Source organism: Musca domestica, unplaced genomic scaffold (assembly GCF_030504385.1).
Source record: "Musca domestica strain aabys unplaced genomic scaffold, Musca_domestica.polishedcontigs.V.1.1 7, whole genome shotgun sequence".
Taxonomy (NCBI): domain Eukaryota; kingdom Metazoa; phylum Arthropoda; class Insecta; order Diptera; family Muscidae; genus Musca; species Musca domestica.
The window spans coordinates 1,702,721-1,720,250 of NW_026712383.1; the positions used below are offsets into that span (position 1 = coordinate 1,702,721).

A 17,530-nucleotide genomic window follows, 5' to 3' on the forward strand; every position below is an offset into this window, starting at 1 on the left:
TTGACAAAATGACGTAGAAAATGGCTTCTAATACTATTTTTAATAAATTTTAGAACAAATTATGTTAAATTTCATAAAAAATATTGCAAAATGAAAATACATAACCGTTTGTCACTGAATGCCTGTACATTGGTAGTATGAAGTATTCTGGGGATTTTGTAACTTTTCCCCGTAAATTATGACTTTTTGTGAATAATGTTATATTTTGATGTAAATATACAAATTCTGAAATGTTTTTTAAGAAATTTTTATAAAACTTATTAAGATTTGAGCTTTCAAATTTATTTCAAGAAAAACTTTTCTTCATTGAAATTATGCCAACAAGAGGATTTCTGCTGTCATAGACCACATAATAATTTCAATTTTTTCACATAGTAAAATATGAAATTTCATCGATATTTTTCTTTGATCCTAAAGTAAACATATCAGGCTACATTTTCAAAAAGAATTTTCAATTAAATTTTCATAAAAAATTTGATTTTTTTAAATTTTAGTTGGAAATTTGTGATTACATTTTTATAATCTGCCAAGTTAAACGTTTATAATTCACAAACGGCAAGTGATAATTACACCAAACTTTCTTTAAAACATAGCCTGAAATCTATACTTTAAAGGTATAAAACATTTTTAGTGAAAATTATCAAAGCTTCTTCAGGAAAATTTAATTTCTCCGAAAACTTTTGTAAAAAATTAAACACGCTTCCACACAATCTTTCGAAAAATTTACCAATTGACTACTATGCACATCTCATCTTTTCGATGTACCTACACTTTAGCTCGCCGCTAACAAAAATAATAGTACACATAAATTTGTGAGTGTATTTGTGTTAACAGTGAAATATAAACCAAACAGTGAATAACCATGTCTGACGCCGCCGTTGTTGAAGCCACCGCCTCCCCAGTTGCCGCTGTTGAGAAAAAGGCACCAAAAAAAGCCGCTGCCAAAGCAAAGAAGCCATCAGCTGCCCCTACCCACCCTCCAACCCAGCAAATGGTTGATGCCGCCATCAAGACCCTGAAGGAACGTGGAGGTTCATCATTGCCCGCCATCAAGAAATACTTGGCCAGCACCTACAAAGTAGATGCCCAAAAATTGGCCCCCTTCATCAAGAAGTACTTGAAAGGTGCCGTTGCCAGTGGAAAATTGATCCAAACTAAAGGTAAGGGTGCTTCTGGTTCATTCAAATTGTCTGCTTCGGCCTCTAAGGAACCCAAAGCCAAGACTGCTGAAAAGAAGAAGAAGGCCCCAGCCGCTGGTGATAAAAAGAAGAAGGCTGCCGCCCCTAAAAAGGCCGCTGGTGAGAAGAAGGCAGCTGCCAAAAAACCCTCTGCCGCCAAGAAGACCGCTGAAAAGAAGAAGGCCGACAAAACAAAGGCAAAGGCTGCCAAGAAAACCGGTACAGTTAAAGCTAAACCAGCAAAGACCGCCGCCAAAGCATCTGCCACTAAACCAAAGGCACCCAAGGCAAAAACTGCAGCTGCTAAGCCCAAAAAAGCCGCAGCAGCAAAGAAGCCAGCTGCTAAGAAAACCGCCGCCAAGAAGTAATTTTTCCCAGAAAGATTACTTTTTCCACAATATTTTCGATATTCGAAAACATACTATCTAACAGCCCTTTTCAGGGCTACAAATTAAATTAAAAAAGAGAAAAATATTTATTTTCAACAGTTATCGTATATATTTGTAACCTAAATAAATAAGTAAATTTGTACACGTGTTTCATTTTGGGAAAAAAATTACTTTCGCTAATTACTGTTCTTATTAGGTAATTTTATTGAGCCAATATAATCGTGGACGCCACTGGATTATTTTTTAACCCAGGTCATAAAAGATAATAAAATATTTAAAATTTTTCCTAATTACCCACAGGTCATAATTCTCGAAAATCCCCATAATTTGGTCATTTTTATAATTTCTACTTAATTTTGAAAAATTTGATATTTTCATATTCTCTGTTAAATTTCACGAATTTCATCCAAAAATGACATTTTGGCAAAATATTTACATTTTCCATCAATACATTTTTTCCTTTGAAAATTTCTGCCTCAGCCTTATATTTCGTTGCTTTGCCGTTGTGCTGTATCAAAATGCTCACACATACATGATGCCCATTCGATGTTGATCAACGACGGCAAGGCAAATCACCACTAACACACGCACACATGCACGACGACGATGGCTGTTATAGCATATCGCACAAGCAATGGCTAAACATAGGCACATATGCGAGTTAGCTAAATGCATGGAAAAATCATTGTATAGAGAAAAATATATTTCCTATGGAATTTTATTCGTTTATTACTAAATAATGATAAATTGTAGCTTCAACAAAATATGATCTCTTTTGAAATGTTTTTTGTGGCCCTGAAAAGGGCCTTTTAAGGTAGTATTTCGACGCAAAATGAAAAATATCAAGACATTTACTTGGAGCTGGTGTATTTAGTAACAGCCTTGGTACCTTCACTGACGGCGTGCTTAGCCAATTCACCGGGCAACAATAGACGGACGGCGGTCTGGATTTCCCGACTGGTGATGGTCGAGCGCTTGTTGTAGTGGGCCAAACGAGAGGCTTCGGCGGCAATACGTTCGAAGATATCGTTGACGAAACTGTTCATGATGCTCATGGCCTTGGAGGAGATACCGGTGTCGGGATGGACTTGCTTCAACACTTTGTAAATGTAGATAGCGTAACTCTCCTTACGCTTGGTACGTCTCTTCGACTTATCGCCCTTGGTAATGTTCTTTTGGGCTTTGCCGGCCTTCTTTGCTGCTTTACCACTGGTTTTAGGAGGCATTTTCACTTATTATTTTTTTTTGAATCACACAAACACTTTTAACACTGTTCACAAATGATAACCAAAACGGCCAGCTATACAGAATTTGTAGATTGTAGTCGACAAGAATTTCAGGTAGTCACAGCTAGCAGGCACACACAAGGCAAACCACCCCATTATTGAAGAAATGTGTGTGTGAGAAAAGTATAAATAGCACGTTTCGGCCCGAAAATTTTTATCATTTGTGTTTTTCAGTGCTTAAGTGAAGTGTTCAAAACTAAAATAAAGTGAAAATGTCTGGTCGTGGTAAAGGTGGCAAAGTTAAGGGAAAGGCAAAGTCCCGTTCCAATCGTGCTGGTCTTCAATTCCCCGTCGGTCGTATCCATCGTCTGTTGCGCAAAGGCAACTATGCTGAGCGTGTTGGTGCCGGTGCTCCCGTCTATTTAGCCGCTGTCATGGAATATTTGGCTGCTGAAGTCTTGGAATTGGCTGGCAATGCTGCCCGTGACAACAAGAAGACTCGTATCATTCCCCGTCACTTGCAATTGGCCATCCGTAACGACGAAGAATTGAACAAATTGCTGTCTGGCGTTACCATTGCCCAAGGTGGTGTATTGCCAAACATCCAAGCTGTTCTCTTGCCCAAGAAGACCGAAAAGAAAGCCTAAATTATTTCGAAAGGTATTATGGAATGAAAAAGAAGAAGAATACAGACCATCGTATAATTCCATAGAAAAATCAACCAATCCGTCCTTTTCAGGACGACAAAAAATATTTGAAAAGAGAAAGAAAATTGCGTCAAGCTACATTTGTATGAAAAAAATAAAAATTCTCAATAATTTTGTATGAGACGTTGGCAGAATAACTGTTTTTCGTTGTCAGTTGGATATTTGTGTTGTCGTCGTTGTTGTTGTCTCTTATGATTTCAGGAATAGAGCGAGCGAGAGAGGAGAGATCGTGGCGTCACCAAATGAGTATGTATACTATGAGGAAGAAGAAGCATGTGGCAGTTGGTGGTGGCTTCGCAGTAATTTTATGTGAAAAAATCGTACCCCGGCGCATTCTTTGGGGAAGGCATAAAGTAGATGATTTGCAAGGGAATTTTGGCGGCAAAGTAGTGTTTTGGTGGAAATAAATGGACACATACATGAAAATAAAAGCGCATTGTGGTGCTATGGAAAATTTTAAACACAAAAAATAGAATAAAAGTAAAATAATGAAATGAAAATTAACGAAAATAATTAAATTAAATTAAAATAAGAAAATTTCAGAAAATAAAGGCAAATATTAATGAAATTTCAAAGAAATTTAAATGAAAATATTTGAAAATAATTTAAAGAAATTTGGAATAATAAACACATTTTATGAAAATAAAAGATACTTTAAATGAAATCAAAAATTTTTAAATTGATGAAAAGGAAATAAATTAAATAATTTTAAATTAATAATAATAATAATTTTAAATAAAACGAAAATGTGATTTTTAAAAAATAATGTAATGAAAAATTAAATTAATTGAAAATTAAATAAGAAAATTTAACATAAATAAAATAAAATTCATTTAATGAAGAACTTTTAAATAAAATTCAATGATTTTAATTTTCGGTAAAATTTTAAAGGAAATGATTAGTGAAAAATTTACAAATTTTTAATGAAATTTTTCGAAATAAAATAAATCAACGATCTATTTAATAAATATTTTCAACAATTTCAAATTAAATTTTGAGAAAACATTCAACAATGTTTAAAAAAAAAGTCAAAATGAAATTACTTTGCTACCACAGCATGGTCGTTCTTTAGTAATATCGACTAAATAATACCAATACATACATAAAGCGACGCTATGTTATACTCATATTATACGAAGAGGAAGAAGAAGAAGAAGTAAATGTGTTTAGCGATGTGAGTTGCCGACGGCATGTTTATGATCGGGAATAAAATAAGAGACATCGGTAAAAGAAGGCTTTCGGTGAAAATATTCTGGAGAAAATAGAAACGAGTAAGTATTTATATTTTTTTTATTTGATTTTTCACGACTTGTGAGAAAAAAATACGAGAAAGCTGAAAAAGAAAATTATTAGAAATTTTGACATAAAATCCCTATATTTCCTAAGGTAAGTGTTTATTTTTTATTTATTTTAATTTTAAAAAAATAGTTTTCAACAAGAAAGTATCTCTTTTTTGATATATTTTGTGGTCCTGAAAAGGACCGATTGTTTTGTTGTAAAAAATATTTCTCCAAATTGCGTCAAGAATTTGTTTAACCGCCGAAACCGTACAAGGTACGGCCTTGTCTCTTCAAAGCATATACGACATCCATAGCGGTGACGGTTTTACGCTTAGCATGTTCGGTGTAGGTGACAGCATCACGAATAACGTTTTCCAAAAACACCTTCAGAACACCACGAGTTTCTTCGTAAATCAGGCCAGAGATACGTTTTACACCGCCACGACGAGCCAAACGTCTAATAGCTGGCTTGGTAATACCTTGGATGTTATCACGGAGCACTTTCCTGTGACGTTTAGCGCCACCTTTTCCCAAGCCTTTACCACCTTTACCACGACCAGTCATTTTTTCACTTTAGTTTATTTCACTTATCACTTCACGAACAGTTTGAGCACTAATGTTTTTTTCGGTTCAGTTTCAGTTTCAGTTTAATTTATTTCATCTATATCATTAAACAATCTTTGAATACCTTACGGCTAACAATAGTTCCTTAATCTATACTTAACATAAATCTTATTTTTCTAAGTTTACCTATATAATACTTATCTTAGGCTACAGTGAAGCTGTAGCCTTTCTCTATACGATTCTAATACAATTATACTTATAATTATGCTTATAATTATAATGATCTCCTAAAAAAATGATGTATAAAAAACTGGAGTCCCTAACTTTTTAATTTTTAATTTCTTAAAGCTAATTAAATCTATTATTAAAACTACTTATTATCTAATGTTAATTCTACTTAACCTACTTAATCTACTATTTACATTATTTACAAAGGGTGCTACACCGGCTACTGCGATACCTTGTAGACGGGGTTTTCTAACGCGAGCGTCCCAAACCTACGATGATAGAAGAGGAGTTGGTCTTCTCTGTAGAGAAGACCCTCTTCATTCATCGTTAATAAACTGCTCGGTGGCCTATAATTGGCCCGAGCTAGCCTGTCCATGTTTGTTTCATGTTCAAGGCTTTCTCTTACTAATCTGTTATCGACTGATTCGGCTCTGTCTAGGCACTTTAGAGCGCTAGCCATAAGAAATTTATCTATACGACTAAAGTCGATCGTTTCGTAAATTATCCTGTTGGGAGGTAAACGCCAGGTTCCATCTTCACCCTGGGTTCGTCTTAAGCCTAAACAGGACCTTAAAATTCGCCTCTCCCATATGCGAAGTCTTTCCATTTGGCTGGAAGATATTCCAAACCAAATAGGAAAGGCATATGCAATCAGAGGCCTTATTATCTGTTTGTAGATAAGTAATCTAACCTTAACAGTAAGCCCTCCAGTAGCATTTATAGCACGCTGGTAGGCCCAATATATACCCTTGACTTTTCTAAGAATGTAGTCAATATGCCTAACAAACTCAAAGTTGCTATGCAAAATAACGCCCAGATATTTGATCTGGTCTGAATTGCGAATTTGTTGCCCTCCAATCGCAAGATTTGGCTCATACTGCCTGGCGCTGCGGTATAAGTATTTTTTCTTGCCCTTGAAGGTAATCGCTTCACATTTGTCTACGTTTAAGCGCATTTTCCAAGTATGGAAATATTCGGAGAGCTGCTCCAAATATGCGTTTAAACGTGAGTTAGTGTTCCCCGCATGTGCTCCGGCCGCAGCGATGAAGATATCATCTGCATATGCCAGGAGCAAATGCCCTTCGGGCGCATGCGGTACATCACTAGTAAAAATGTTGAAAAGGACAGGGCCAAGGAGAGACCCTTGTGGTACCCCGGCATTTACAGCCCTTTCTGAAGAAAGGTCCTCATCAACTTTAACTCTAAAACTACGATTTGCTAGGAAACTAGTCACTAGTCTACATATATTAAAATCGAAGCCTAGCCTTCTCATTTTATATATGATGGCGTTTTGCCAAACATTATCAAATGCTTTGGCAAAATCTAAACTAACCGCGATTGTGATCTGCCGGTTATTTAGTGCCTTAGTCACAAAGGCCCCTAAGACCATGAGGGCTTGTGATGTTGAATGGCCACGCCTGAAGCCAAATTGGCTGTCAGGTATAATTTCTTTATCTTCCAGGATTTCTTTAATCTCCGAAAGTATAAAATATTCAAAAAGCTTCCCAAGAGCTGGGAGTAAGCTAATTGGTCTATAGTTATTGCAATGTGTTGGGTCCTTACCAGGTTTCAGGATGGGTATTGTTATCGCCCTTTTCCATGAAACCGGAAAATAGCCCAAGTTTATGCAATGATTAAAGATTATCGAAATATGTTTCCAAGCAGTGCTATCGGTCCTCCTTAACACGATGTCAGGGATTCCATCCGGCCCTGCGGATTTTCGATTTGATCTTCTTTTTAACCCTGCCCCAATATTTGGTGCTTTGAGGAATTTATGTTGTCGCCATATATTGTCCTCGCTTATTGTGGATCCATCTGCAGTTAGGTGATCTGCAAATGTCACCAAAGGGGACGTATCATTATACATTGATATTTCATTTCTAACAGTATTACTGAAAGAAGAAGTATCGTCGGCATCAGAGTGTCCTTGGACGACGTCTGCTAACATGTCAGCCTTTTGGCTAGACACGACTGCCGAGACCCCATCGTTGCCGATGAGGTCTGGGATTTTGGCATAGCGACTAATACCCGCTGCAGCCTTAACCCTACCGTACATACGATCGTTCACCTGGATTTCGCTGAGGTATCGTACCCATTGAACTGACTCGTATTCCGCAATCGCGCCTTGGATAATTCTATCGGCGTTGCGAATTTCCGCCCTGAGAGTTGAATACCTTTCAGGGTTTCTTGTACGATGTAATCTTCTCCGTAGAACTTTCTTCTGCCTGATTAGGTCTAGTATATCTGGCGAAAGTCTACGGGGTCCTCTATTCCCAGAATAAATTCTAGGAATACTGGACTCCATGGCGTTTCGGAAAACCTCGCTCGTGGCATCGATGCAAGCATCGATTTCCGAATGAGTAACATTCCGATCTATAGGAAGTTGGCAGTTGGGAAGCTCTTCTGCCAAAATCCTGTTAAATTGTCTTCTGTCCATTCTTCTATAATCGAAGAAAGTCCGTCTTGGTCTACGTTCCGGTTCGTCCCCGTAAACCGTCATTTTCAGGGCTCTATGGTCAGAATTACAATCTACGGTTGTAATTCCTCGCCCATCATTATCATCTATATGTATACCAGATGTAGCCAAGCAAATGTCAATAAAGGTTTGTGAACCTATAGTGACTCTGGTTGGCCCATCTGTGGGTATAATATTTAGATCTGGACAGCTAATTAAAAAATCTAAAACTATCCTCCCTCTGTGACAAGTTGAAACATTCCCCCAGCTAGTATGTCTAGCATTAAGGTCCGCCCCTATAATAACCTCCCCAGATGTAGCTAAGTCCCTAAGAGGTTCTAAGCTATTAATGTCAAAGTTATCGGATGGCCTGCAGTACATAGCCACTGCGTACAGTGGTGACCCGCCGGCCCTAGATATCTTAATACAAGTACACTCGATGGGACCCAAATCAAGTGGTACTCGACTACATTTTACGTTATCCCTTACTAATATAGCAGTGCCCCCACCCCTATGCTCTTTCCTATATTGTAAGTAACTAACGTACCCGCCTATCTCAAATCTGTGGTTTTGAGATAGTTTATGTTCAGCCAACATCATGACCTCCGGCCGATGCTCATCGAGGAATAACCGGAGGTAGTGCCTCTTGTGCCTCGATATTACGGAGTTGATGTTGGCAAATATAAATGTAGTTGACCTAACCATTTATACCTAACATACCTACTAAGGAGGCCATGGCTTTAGCCTGGCTCGCCTTATCCTGACTTTTTAGTTCCTCTGAGAACTGACGAACTTGCATGACTGACGTCAAGAAATCCTTGCCAAAGATTTCGTTGCAAATTTCGTCAAACAGAGTAAACCCGCTGACTACTTGTCCTAAGGACTGTTGTTGCCCCAAAGCAACATTGGTTTTGGGTTGTTGGCCCAAAACAATATTTGCTTTGGGTTGTTGTCCCAAAGGTGTATTGGCTTTAGGTTGTTGGCCCAAAGTCATATTGGCGGCTGGCATCTTTGCCGAAGTAACAGCGGCGAATGATACAGAAGGTTGTATCTTTCCGCTGTTAATAGGGAAACCCTTAGCCGCAGTTTTTGCCGTTTTAACAGCCTGACCTTCAGCTATTTTAGCCAATAGCTTTAGGCGAGTTGGACAATCGCGCGCATTTGCGGCGTGACCAACACGGTTACAGTTGATGCATTTGAACACGTAGTTCGGCTGCATTGTAACCTTTCCTGTGATGGGGTCAGTCACAGGAACGAGAGTTGGTTTATTTACGCCCTTGGGAATTTTGCACTTCCCTGGGCCATGGTCTCCTGCGCACTTTACGCAGCAATATGGCAAGCCACAATTAACCGACACATGAAAGTGTCTTTGGCAATTGTGACATTGCGTTAGACCTTTCTTTTTGTCCTTTCTAAAGTGGACATCACTAGTAAAAAGGCGACGTATTTTGTAAATACGTTCAATATCTGATCCCTTGCCCAAATGGATCAGAAATTTAGCGCCTCCTAGTTTTGTGACACGCTTTATGTCGATATTTAGGTTCAAAGCTTTGAGACCTGTTTCGACATGATTGGTGTCATACGAGTCCGAAAGGCCCTCCAAAATGACGGAGTACGGTTTTTGGCCTTTAGGTGCATGGGTATAGTAGTGTATACCCTCTTTAGCAAAGTAAGCCTTTACCTTCTCATGGTCTTCCAATGATGTTAGGTGAAAGGCGCTTATTTTCCTATTTACCAATTTAATGGTAAATTTGTCATGTCCCAACAAGCTAATTAAAGCGTCAGTAATGCCCTTAACATTAACGTCAAATGTCGATATAGCTGGTATCGACTTACCTGACTTGCCTGGTGTAGCATCCTTTCGAGGTTTGGCGGCTGCTGCTGCTGACGTGGTTGCTGCTGCTGCTGCTGCGGTTGCTGCTGCTGGCTCTTCTTTGGTGCTGTTGGTTATTTGCACCACTTTCACCTTCCGTTTGGCTGCTTTGGTCGTTTTTCCTACGACCTTGACATCCTTCTTCCCAGGCAGGATGGGCTTGTTGACTGCCTGTGATGGAGCACGGCTTGCTTCCATCGATAACTGTGCCACTGGCGGTGTGCACACAGACTGCGCCACTGGCGGTGTGGGCAGTTCTACCTCCATAGCGGTAGAATCCAATTTGCTTTGTGAGTTCACCAAAATCTCACAAGCATTTACGGAGAATTTCTTCTCGTAAGCTGCAATAATTCTCTTGCAGCTGTTGACCTTCAGGAATTCAGCATTGAGCTGCCTGGCGGTCTCCTCTTGCCTGGCCTTAACGGCTGCCAACTCGGCCGATAAGGCTTTGTTGTCCTCCATAATGTTGGACAACAATGCTTCCAACTGGTTGACTTTCGCCTCCAGTTTTAGTGATTCATAAGGAGAATCACCCTCAATAGAGCCACGTTTCTTTTTGCGTTTCCGTTGCTTTTCAACAACGGCGCCATCAGTGGTGGAGTCGTCTGTGGTCTCTCCTATTGCCGCCGAAGCACAGACAAGGGGCGCGGCTTTGCCCATGGGTACAGCAGTGGCGAGTTGTGGGGGCACTGCATTACCGACCGTTGGAAAATTGCGGCCGGCGAGATTGACGGTGTTACCGACCGAAACTGCATTATCGACAGTTCGGCCGGCGAGATGAACTGCATTACCGACCGGCACTGCATTACCATAAGGTACTGCACTACCGACCGGTACTGCATTACCGACACCCACGGTCATTGGCACTGCATTACCGACATGCGGTACTGCATTACCGACCGAGGGTCCCGGCACGGCATTACCATCGGGCACCTCCATGGTGTCCGAACACACCCTTATGTGGGCCAAGTGCCGACGGCAAAATTATTTGCAATTTGCCGACGGAACACACTTGACAATTTCCCGACGGCAAAACACAAATTTTAAAAATGCCGACGGGAATTCACTTTATAACTTGGAGCTTTTATCTCTAAAGTTTGAAACACTCCAAGTTCACTTTATTTTTTATTTTCACTTTTCACTTTTTAATCACTAGCACTGGTGGTCCGCACACTCCAAGAGCTCAAAGCAGAATGTTTTTTTCGGGCGATTCCGCTCGTATTTATACAAAATTTGAGGCTCTCTCCAACTATTGAACACACAAGTAAAGTATGTACAGTTATATGTGTGTGTGTACATTTGCCGTTAGTATTGTATGTTCTCTTTTGTGTGTGCGTGTACATTTGGTATACGGATAGGTAAGAATTCACTAACATATCAACCCCGAAAGTTGATGCTAACAGCACAATTTTCTATAAATACTCGTTTTCGTGGCGATGGCAACGTTATTACAGTGTCTACCGTGTTTGTGTGCATATCTCTAGTGAAGTGAAAAAAATTCAAGTGAAAAATGGCTCGTACTAAGCAAACTGCCCGTAAATCGACCGGTGGAAAGGCTCCCCGTAAACAACTAGCTACCAAAGCTGCCCGTAAGAGTGCCCCAGCCACCGGCGGTGTTAAGAAGCCTCATCGTTTCCGTCCTGGTACAGTTGCTTTGCGTGAAATCCGTCGTTACCAGAAGAGTACTGAATTGTTGATCCGCAAATTGCCCTTCCAACGTTTGGTTCGTGAAATCGCTCAAGATTTCAAAACTGACTTGCGTTTCCAGAGCTCTGCTGTTATGGCCTTGCAAGAAGCCAGTGAAGCCTACTTGGTTGGTCTTTTCGAAGATACTAACTTGTGCGCCATCCATGCTAAGCGTGTCACCATCATGCCTAAGGATATCCAATTGGCCAGACGTATTCGTGGAGAACGTGCTTAAATTCTTGACGTTTTAAAAGCAACAATTTTACAACAAAACAATCGGTCCTTTTCAGGACCACAAATATTTTATAAAAAAGAGATATTTTTTTTACTCAATCTACAATTTTTAGTATTTTTTTGAAAAAAATAAAAATAATTTAGGGCTATGATTATTTTTCAACAATTAACATTTTTTATAATAAAGATATATTTTTTGATGTTGTTTTTTTTTTTCGTTGATGATTTTTCGACACTTTATTTTTTTATTTAATTTTTTTATTTTATTTTGATCGAATATTTTATTTTTTTAATTTTATTTGAATTTTTTGAATTATCCATTTTGATATTTTCCTTTAATTTGCAAAATTATTATCATTTTTGTACTCCCTCTTCGAAAAAAATGCTATGACTCATAAAAACAACCACCACATACATTTTGCTAACGGGATTTTTTTTTGTCCATTTTGTTTTTTTCCTTTTCCCGTTAAACAAAAAATTGCTCTCTTTATGATTTTTGGCGCGAAATTTGTCTATTTCTCTCATTTTATTCCCCTTCGATCATTTTTTTCTGTTGTGGACTATTCAATTTAACGGGAAAAAATTCTCTGCCTTTAATTTCTAAGAATTATTTCATGTGCATTTTAAAAATTTCCAGCTAAAATGTGCCCCACGTATTTAATTTTTTTCAGGAATGATGTATGAAATATGTTTTATTCCTTTTCAGCAACATTTTTAAATGTTTTAAACGCATTTTAAGAGATTTGTTTATGAATTTTCTCCGTATGGATTTACAAAATTATTTTTGCCCGATGTATTTGAAGAAATTGGTAATAATTTATTATTTTCAAAAATTGAAGAAGAAAATAATTGATTTGTTGATAATTTTGATGTAAAATATAATTAAAAGTATTATAAAAAGGAATTCCAATAATATCTACCTTTGAAGTTGATCGAAAATCATTTTTGTAAAACGCAATTAATTTCATGTCATTTCCAAGTGTTCTAGGTGATATTTGCCTGTAAAGAGGAATTTCTTTTTGGGAATATTTTTTCATAAAATTATCAAAAATTTGACAAAATGACGTAGAAAATGGCTTCTAATACTATTTTTAATAAATTTTAGAACAAATTATGTTAAATTTCATAAAAAATATTGCAAAATGAAAATACATAACCGTTTGTCACTGAATGCCTGTACATTGGTAGTATGAAGTATTCTGGGGATTTTGTAACTTTTCCCCGTAAATTATGACTTTTTGTGAATAATGTTATATTTTGATGTAAATATACAAATTCTGAAATGTTTTTTAAGAAATTTTTATAAAACTTATTAAGATTTGAGCTTTCAAATTTATTTCAAGAAAAACTTTTCTTCATTGAAATTATGCCAACAAGAGGATTTCTGCTGTCATAGACCACATAATAATTTCAATTTTTTCACATAGTAAAATATGAAATTTCATCGATATTTTTCTTTGATCCTAAAGTAAACATATCAGGCTACATTTTCAAAAAGAATTTTCAATTAAATTTTCATAAAAAATTTGATTTTTTTAAATTTTAGTTGGAAATTTGTGATTACATTTTTATAATCTGCCAAGTTAAACGTTTATAATTCACAAACGGCAAGTGATAATTACACCAAACTTTCTTTAAAACATAGCCTGAAATCTATACTTTAAAGGTATAAAACATTTTTAGTGAAAATTATCAAAGCTTCTTCAGGAAAATTTAATTTCTCCGAAAACTTTTGTAAAAAATTAAACACGCTTCCACACAATCTTTCGAAAAATTTACCAATTGACTACTATGCACATCTCATCTTTTCGATGTACCTACACTTTAGCTCGCCGCTAACAAAAATAATAGTACACATAAATTTGTGAGTGTATTTGTGTTAACAGTGAAATATAAACCAAACAGTGAATAACCATGTCTGACGCCGCCGTTGTTGAAGCCACCGCCTCCCCAGTTGCCGCTGTTGAGAAAAAGGCACCAAAAAAAGCCGCTGCCAAAGCAAAGAAGCCATCAGCTGCCCCTACCCACCCTCCAACCCAGCAAATGGTTGATGCCGCCATCAAGACCCTGAAGGAACGTGGAGGTTCATCATTGCCCGCCATCAAGAAATACTTGGCCAGCACCTACAAAGTAGATGCCCAAAAATTGGCCCCCTTCATCAAGAAGTACTTGAAAGGTGCCGTTGCCAGTGGAAAATTGATCCAAACTAAAGGTAAGGGTGCTTCTGGTTCATTCAAATTGTCTGCTTCGGCCTCTAAGGAACCCAAAGCCAAGACTGCTGAAAAGAAGAAGAAGGCCCCAGCCGCTGGTGATAAAAAGAAGAAGGCTGCCGCCCCTAAAAAGGCCGCTGGTGAGAAGAAGGCAGCTGCCAAAAAACCCTCTGCCGCCAAGAAGACCGCTGAAAAGAAGAAGGCCGACAAAACAAAGGCAAAGGCTGCCAAGAAAACCGGTACAGTTAAAGCTAAACCAGCAAAGACCGCCGCCAAAGCATCTGCCACTAAACCAAAGGCACCCAAGGCAAAAACTGCAGCTGCTAAGCCCAAAAAAGCCGCAGCAGCAAAGAAGCCAGCTGCTAAGAAAACCGCCGCCAAGAAGTAATTTTTCCCAGAAAGATTACTTTTTCCACAATATTTTCGATATTCGAAAACATACTATCTAACAGCCCTTTTCAGGGCTACAAATTAAATTAAAAAAGAGAAAAATATTTATTTTCAACAGTTATCGTATATATTTGTAACCTAAATAAATAAGTAAATTTGTACACGTGTTTCATTTTGGGAAAAAAATTACTTTCGCTAATTACTGTTCTTATTAGGTAATTTTATTGAGCCAATATAATCGTGGACGCCACTGGATTATTTTTTAACCCAGGTCATAAAAGATAATAAAATATTTAAAATTTTTCCTAATTACCCACAGGTCATAATTCTCGAAAATCCCCATAATTTGGTCATTTTTATAATTTCTACTTAATTTTGAAAAATTTGATATTTTCATATTCTCTGTTAAATTTCACGAATTTCATCCAAAAATGACATTTTGGCAAAATATTTACATTTTCCATCAATACATTTTTTCCTTTGAAAATTTCTGCCTCAGCCTTATATTTCGTTGCTTTGCCGTTGTGCTGTATCAAAATGCTCACACATACATGATGCCCATTCGATGTTGATCAACGACGGCAAGGCAAATCACCACTAACACACGCACACATGCACGACGACGATGGCTGTTATAGCATATCGCACAAGCAATGGCTAAACATAGGCACATATGCGAGTTAGCTAAATGCATGGAAAAATCATTGTATAGAGAAAAATATATTTCCTATGGAATTTTATTCGTTTATTACTAAATAATGATAAATTGTAGCTTCAACAAAATATGATCTCTTTTGAAATGTTTTTTGTGGCCCTGAAAAGGGCCTTTTAAGGTAGTATTTCGACGCAAAATGAAAAATATCAAGACATTTACTTGGAGCTGGTGTATTTAGTAACAGCCTTGGTACCTTCACTGACGGCGTGCTTAGCCAATTCACCGGGCAACAATAGACGGACGGCGGTCTGGATTTCCCGACTGGTGATGGTCGAGCGCTTGTTGTAGTGGGCCAAACGAGAGGCTTCGGCGGCAATACGTTCGAAGATATCGTTGACGAAACTGTTCATGATGCTCATGGCCTTGGAGGAGATACCGGTGTCGGGATGGACTTGCTTCAACACTTTGTAAATGTAGATAGCGTAACTCTCCTTACGCTTGGTACGTCTCTTCGACTTATCGCCCTTGGTAATGTTCTTTTGGGCTTTGCCGGCCTTCTTTGCTGCTTTACCACTGGTTTTAGGAGGCATTTTCACTTATTATTTTTTTTTGAATCACACAAACACTTTTAACACTGTTCACAAATGATAACCAAAACGGCCAGCTATACAGAATTTGTAGATTGTAGTCGACAAGAATTTCAGGTAGTCACAGCTAGCAGGCACACACAAGGCAAACCACCCCATTATTGAAGAAATGTGTGTGTGAGAAAAGTATAAATAGCACGTTTCGGCCCGAAAATTTTTATCATTTGTGTTTTTCAGTGCTTAAGTGAAGTGTTCAAAACTAAAATAAAGTGAAAATGTCTGGTCGTGGTAAAGGTGGCAAAGTTAAGGGAAAGGCAAAGTCCCGTTCCAATCGTGCTGGTCTTCAATTCCCCGTCGGTCGTATCCATCGTCTGTTGCGCAAAGGCAACTATGCTGAGCGTGTTGGTGCCGGTGCTCCCGTCTATTTAGCCGCTGTCATGGAATATTTGGCTGCTGAAGTCTTGGAATTGGCTGGCAATGCTGCCCGTGACAACAAGAAGACTCGTATCATTCCCCGTCACTTGCAATTGGCCATCCGTAACGACGAAGAATTGAACAAATTGCTGTCTGGCGTTACCATTGCCCAAGGTGGTGTATTGCCAAACATCCAAGCTGTTCTCTTGCCCAAGAAGACCGAAAAGAAAGCCTAAATTATTTCGAAAGGTATTATGGAATGAAAAAAGAAGAAGAATACAGACCATCGTATAAATTCCATAGAAAAATCAACCAATCCGTCCTTTTCAGGACGACAAAAAATATTTGAAAAGAGAAAGAAAATTGCGTCAAGCTACATTTGTATGAAAAAAATAAAAATTCTCAATAATTTTGTATGAGACGTTGGCAGAATAACTGTTTTTCGTTGTCAGTTGGATATTTGTGTTGTCGTCGTTGTTGTTGTCTCTTATGATTTCAGGAATAGAGCGAGCGAGAGAGGAGAGATCGTGGCGTCACCAAATGAGTATGTATACTATGAGGAAGAAGAAGCATGTGGCAGTTGGTGGTGGCTTCGCAGTAATTTTATGTGAAAAAATCGTACCCCGGCGCATTCTTTGGGGAAGGCATAAAGTAGATGATTTGCAAGGGAATTTTGGCGGCAAAGTAGTGTTTTGGTGGAAATAAATGGACACATACATGAAAATAAAAGCGCATTGTGGTGCTATGGAAAATTTTAAACACAAAAAATAGAATAAAAGTAAAATAATGAAATGAAAATTAACGAAAATAATTAAATTAAATTAAAATAAGAAAATTTCAGAAAATAAAGGCAAATATTAATGAAATTTCAAAGAAATTTAAATGAAAATATTTGAAAATAATTTAAAGAAATTTGGAATAATAAACACATTTTATGAAAATAAAAGATACTTTAAATGAAATCAAAAATTTTTAAATTGATGAAAAGGAAATAAATTAAATAATTTTAAATTAATAATAATAATAATTTTAAATAAAACGAAAATGTGATTTTTAAAAAATAATGTAATGAAAAATTAAATTAATTGAAAATTAAATAAGAAAATTTAACATAAATAAAATAAAATTCATTTAATGAAGAACTTTTAAATAAAATTCAATGATTTTAATTTTCGGTAAAATTTTAAAGGAAATGATTAGTGAAAAATTTACAAATTTTTAATGAAATTTTTCGAAATAAAATAAATCAACGATCTATTTAATAAATATTTTCAACAATTTCAAATTAAATTTTGAGAAAACATTCAACAATGTTTAAAAAAAAAGTCAAAATGAAATTACTTTGCTACCACAGCATGGTCGTTCTTTAGTAATATCGACTAAATAATACCAATACATACATAAAGCGACGCTATGTTATACTCATATTATACGAAGAGGAAGAAGAAGAAGAA

At 37.3% G+C, this 17,530-nt stretch overlaps 5 protein-coding genes across 5 annotated transcripts; 3 read left to right on the forward strand and 2 right to left on the reverse strand.

The window, feature by feature from the left end:
- The first annotated feature begins 780 nt into the window (after nucleotides 1-780).
- Nucleotides 781-1,619, forward strand: LOC131806093 (histone H1-like). The gene has a single exon (XM_059130004.1). The coding sequence runs from the start codon at nucleotides 863-865 to the stop codon at nucleotides 1,544-1,546; it is 684 nt and encodes a 227-aa protein (XP_058985987.1). The 5' UTR covers nucleotides 781-862; the 3' UTR covers nucleotides 1,547-1,619.
- A 799-nt stretch (nucleotides 1,620-2,418) lies between these two features.
- On the reverse strand, nucleotides 2,419-2,793 carry LOC131806225 (histone H2B). Its single transcript, XM_059130182.1, has one exon. The coding sequence runs from the start codon at nucleotides 2,791-2,793 to the stop codon at nucleotides 2,419-2,421; it is 375 nt and encodes a 124-aa protein (XP_058986165.1).
- Nucleotides 2,794-3,065: 272 nt separating this feature from the next.
- LOC131806226 (histone H2A) lies at nucleotides 3,066-3,440 on the forward strand. The gene has a single exon (XM_059130183.1). The coding sequence runs from the start codon at nucleotides 3,066-3,068 to the stop codon at nucleotides 3,438-3,440; it is 375 nt and encodes a 124-aa protein (XP_058986166.1).
- A 1,521-nt stretch (nucleotides 3,441-4,961) lies between these two features.
- On the reverse strand, nucleotides 4,962-5,401 carry LOC131806032 (histone H4). Its single transcript, XM_059129905.1, has one exon. The coding sequence runs from the start codon at nucleotides 5,342-5,344 to the stop codon at nucleotides 5,033-5,035; it is 312 nt and encodes a 103-aa protein (XP_058985888.1). The 5' UTR covers nucleotides 5,345-5,401; the 3' UTR covers nucleotides 4,962-5,032.
- An 8,251-nt stretch (nucleotides 5,402-13,652) lies between these two features.
- Nucleotides 13,653-14,491, forward strand: LOC131806031 (histone H1-like). Its single transcript, XM_059129904.1, has one exon. The coding sequence runs from the start codon at nucleotides 13,735-13,737 to the stop codon at nucleotides 14,416-14,418; it is 684 nt and encodes a 227-aa protein (XP_058985887.1). The 5' UTR covers nucleotides 13,653-13,734; the 3' UTR covers nucleotides 14,419-14,491.
- The last annotated feature ends 3,039 nt before the right edge of the window (nucleotides 14,492-17,530 follow it).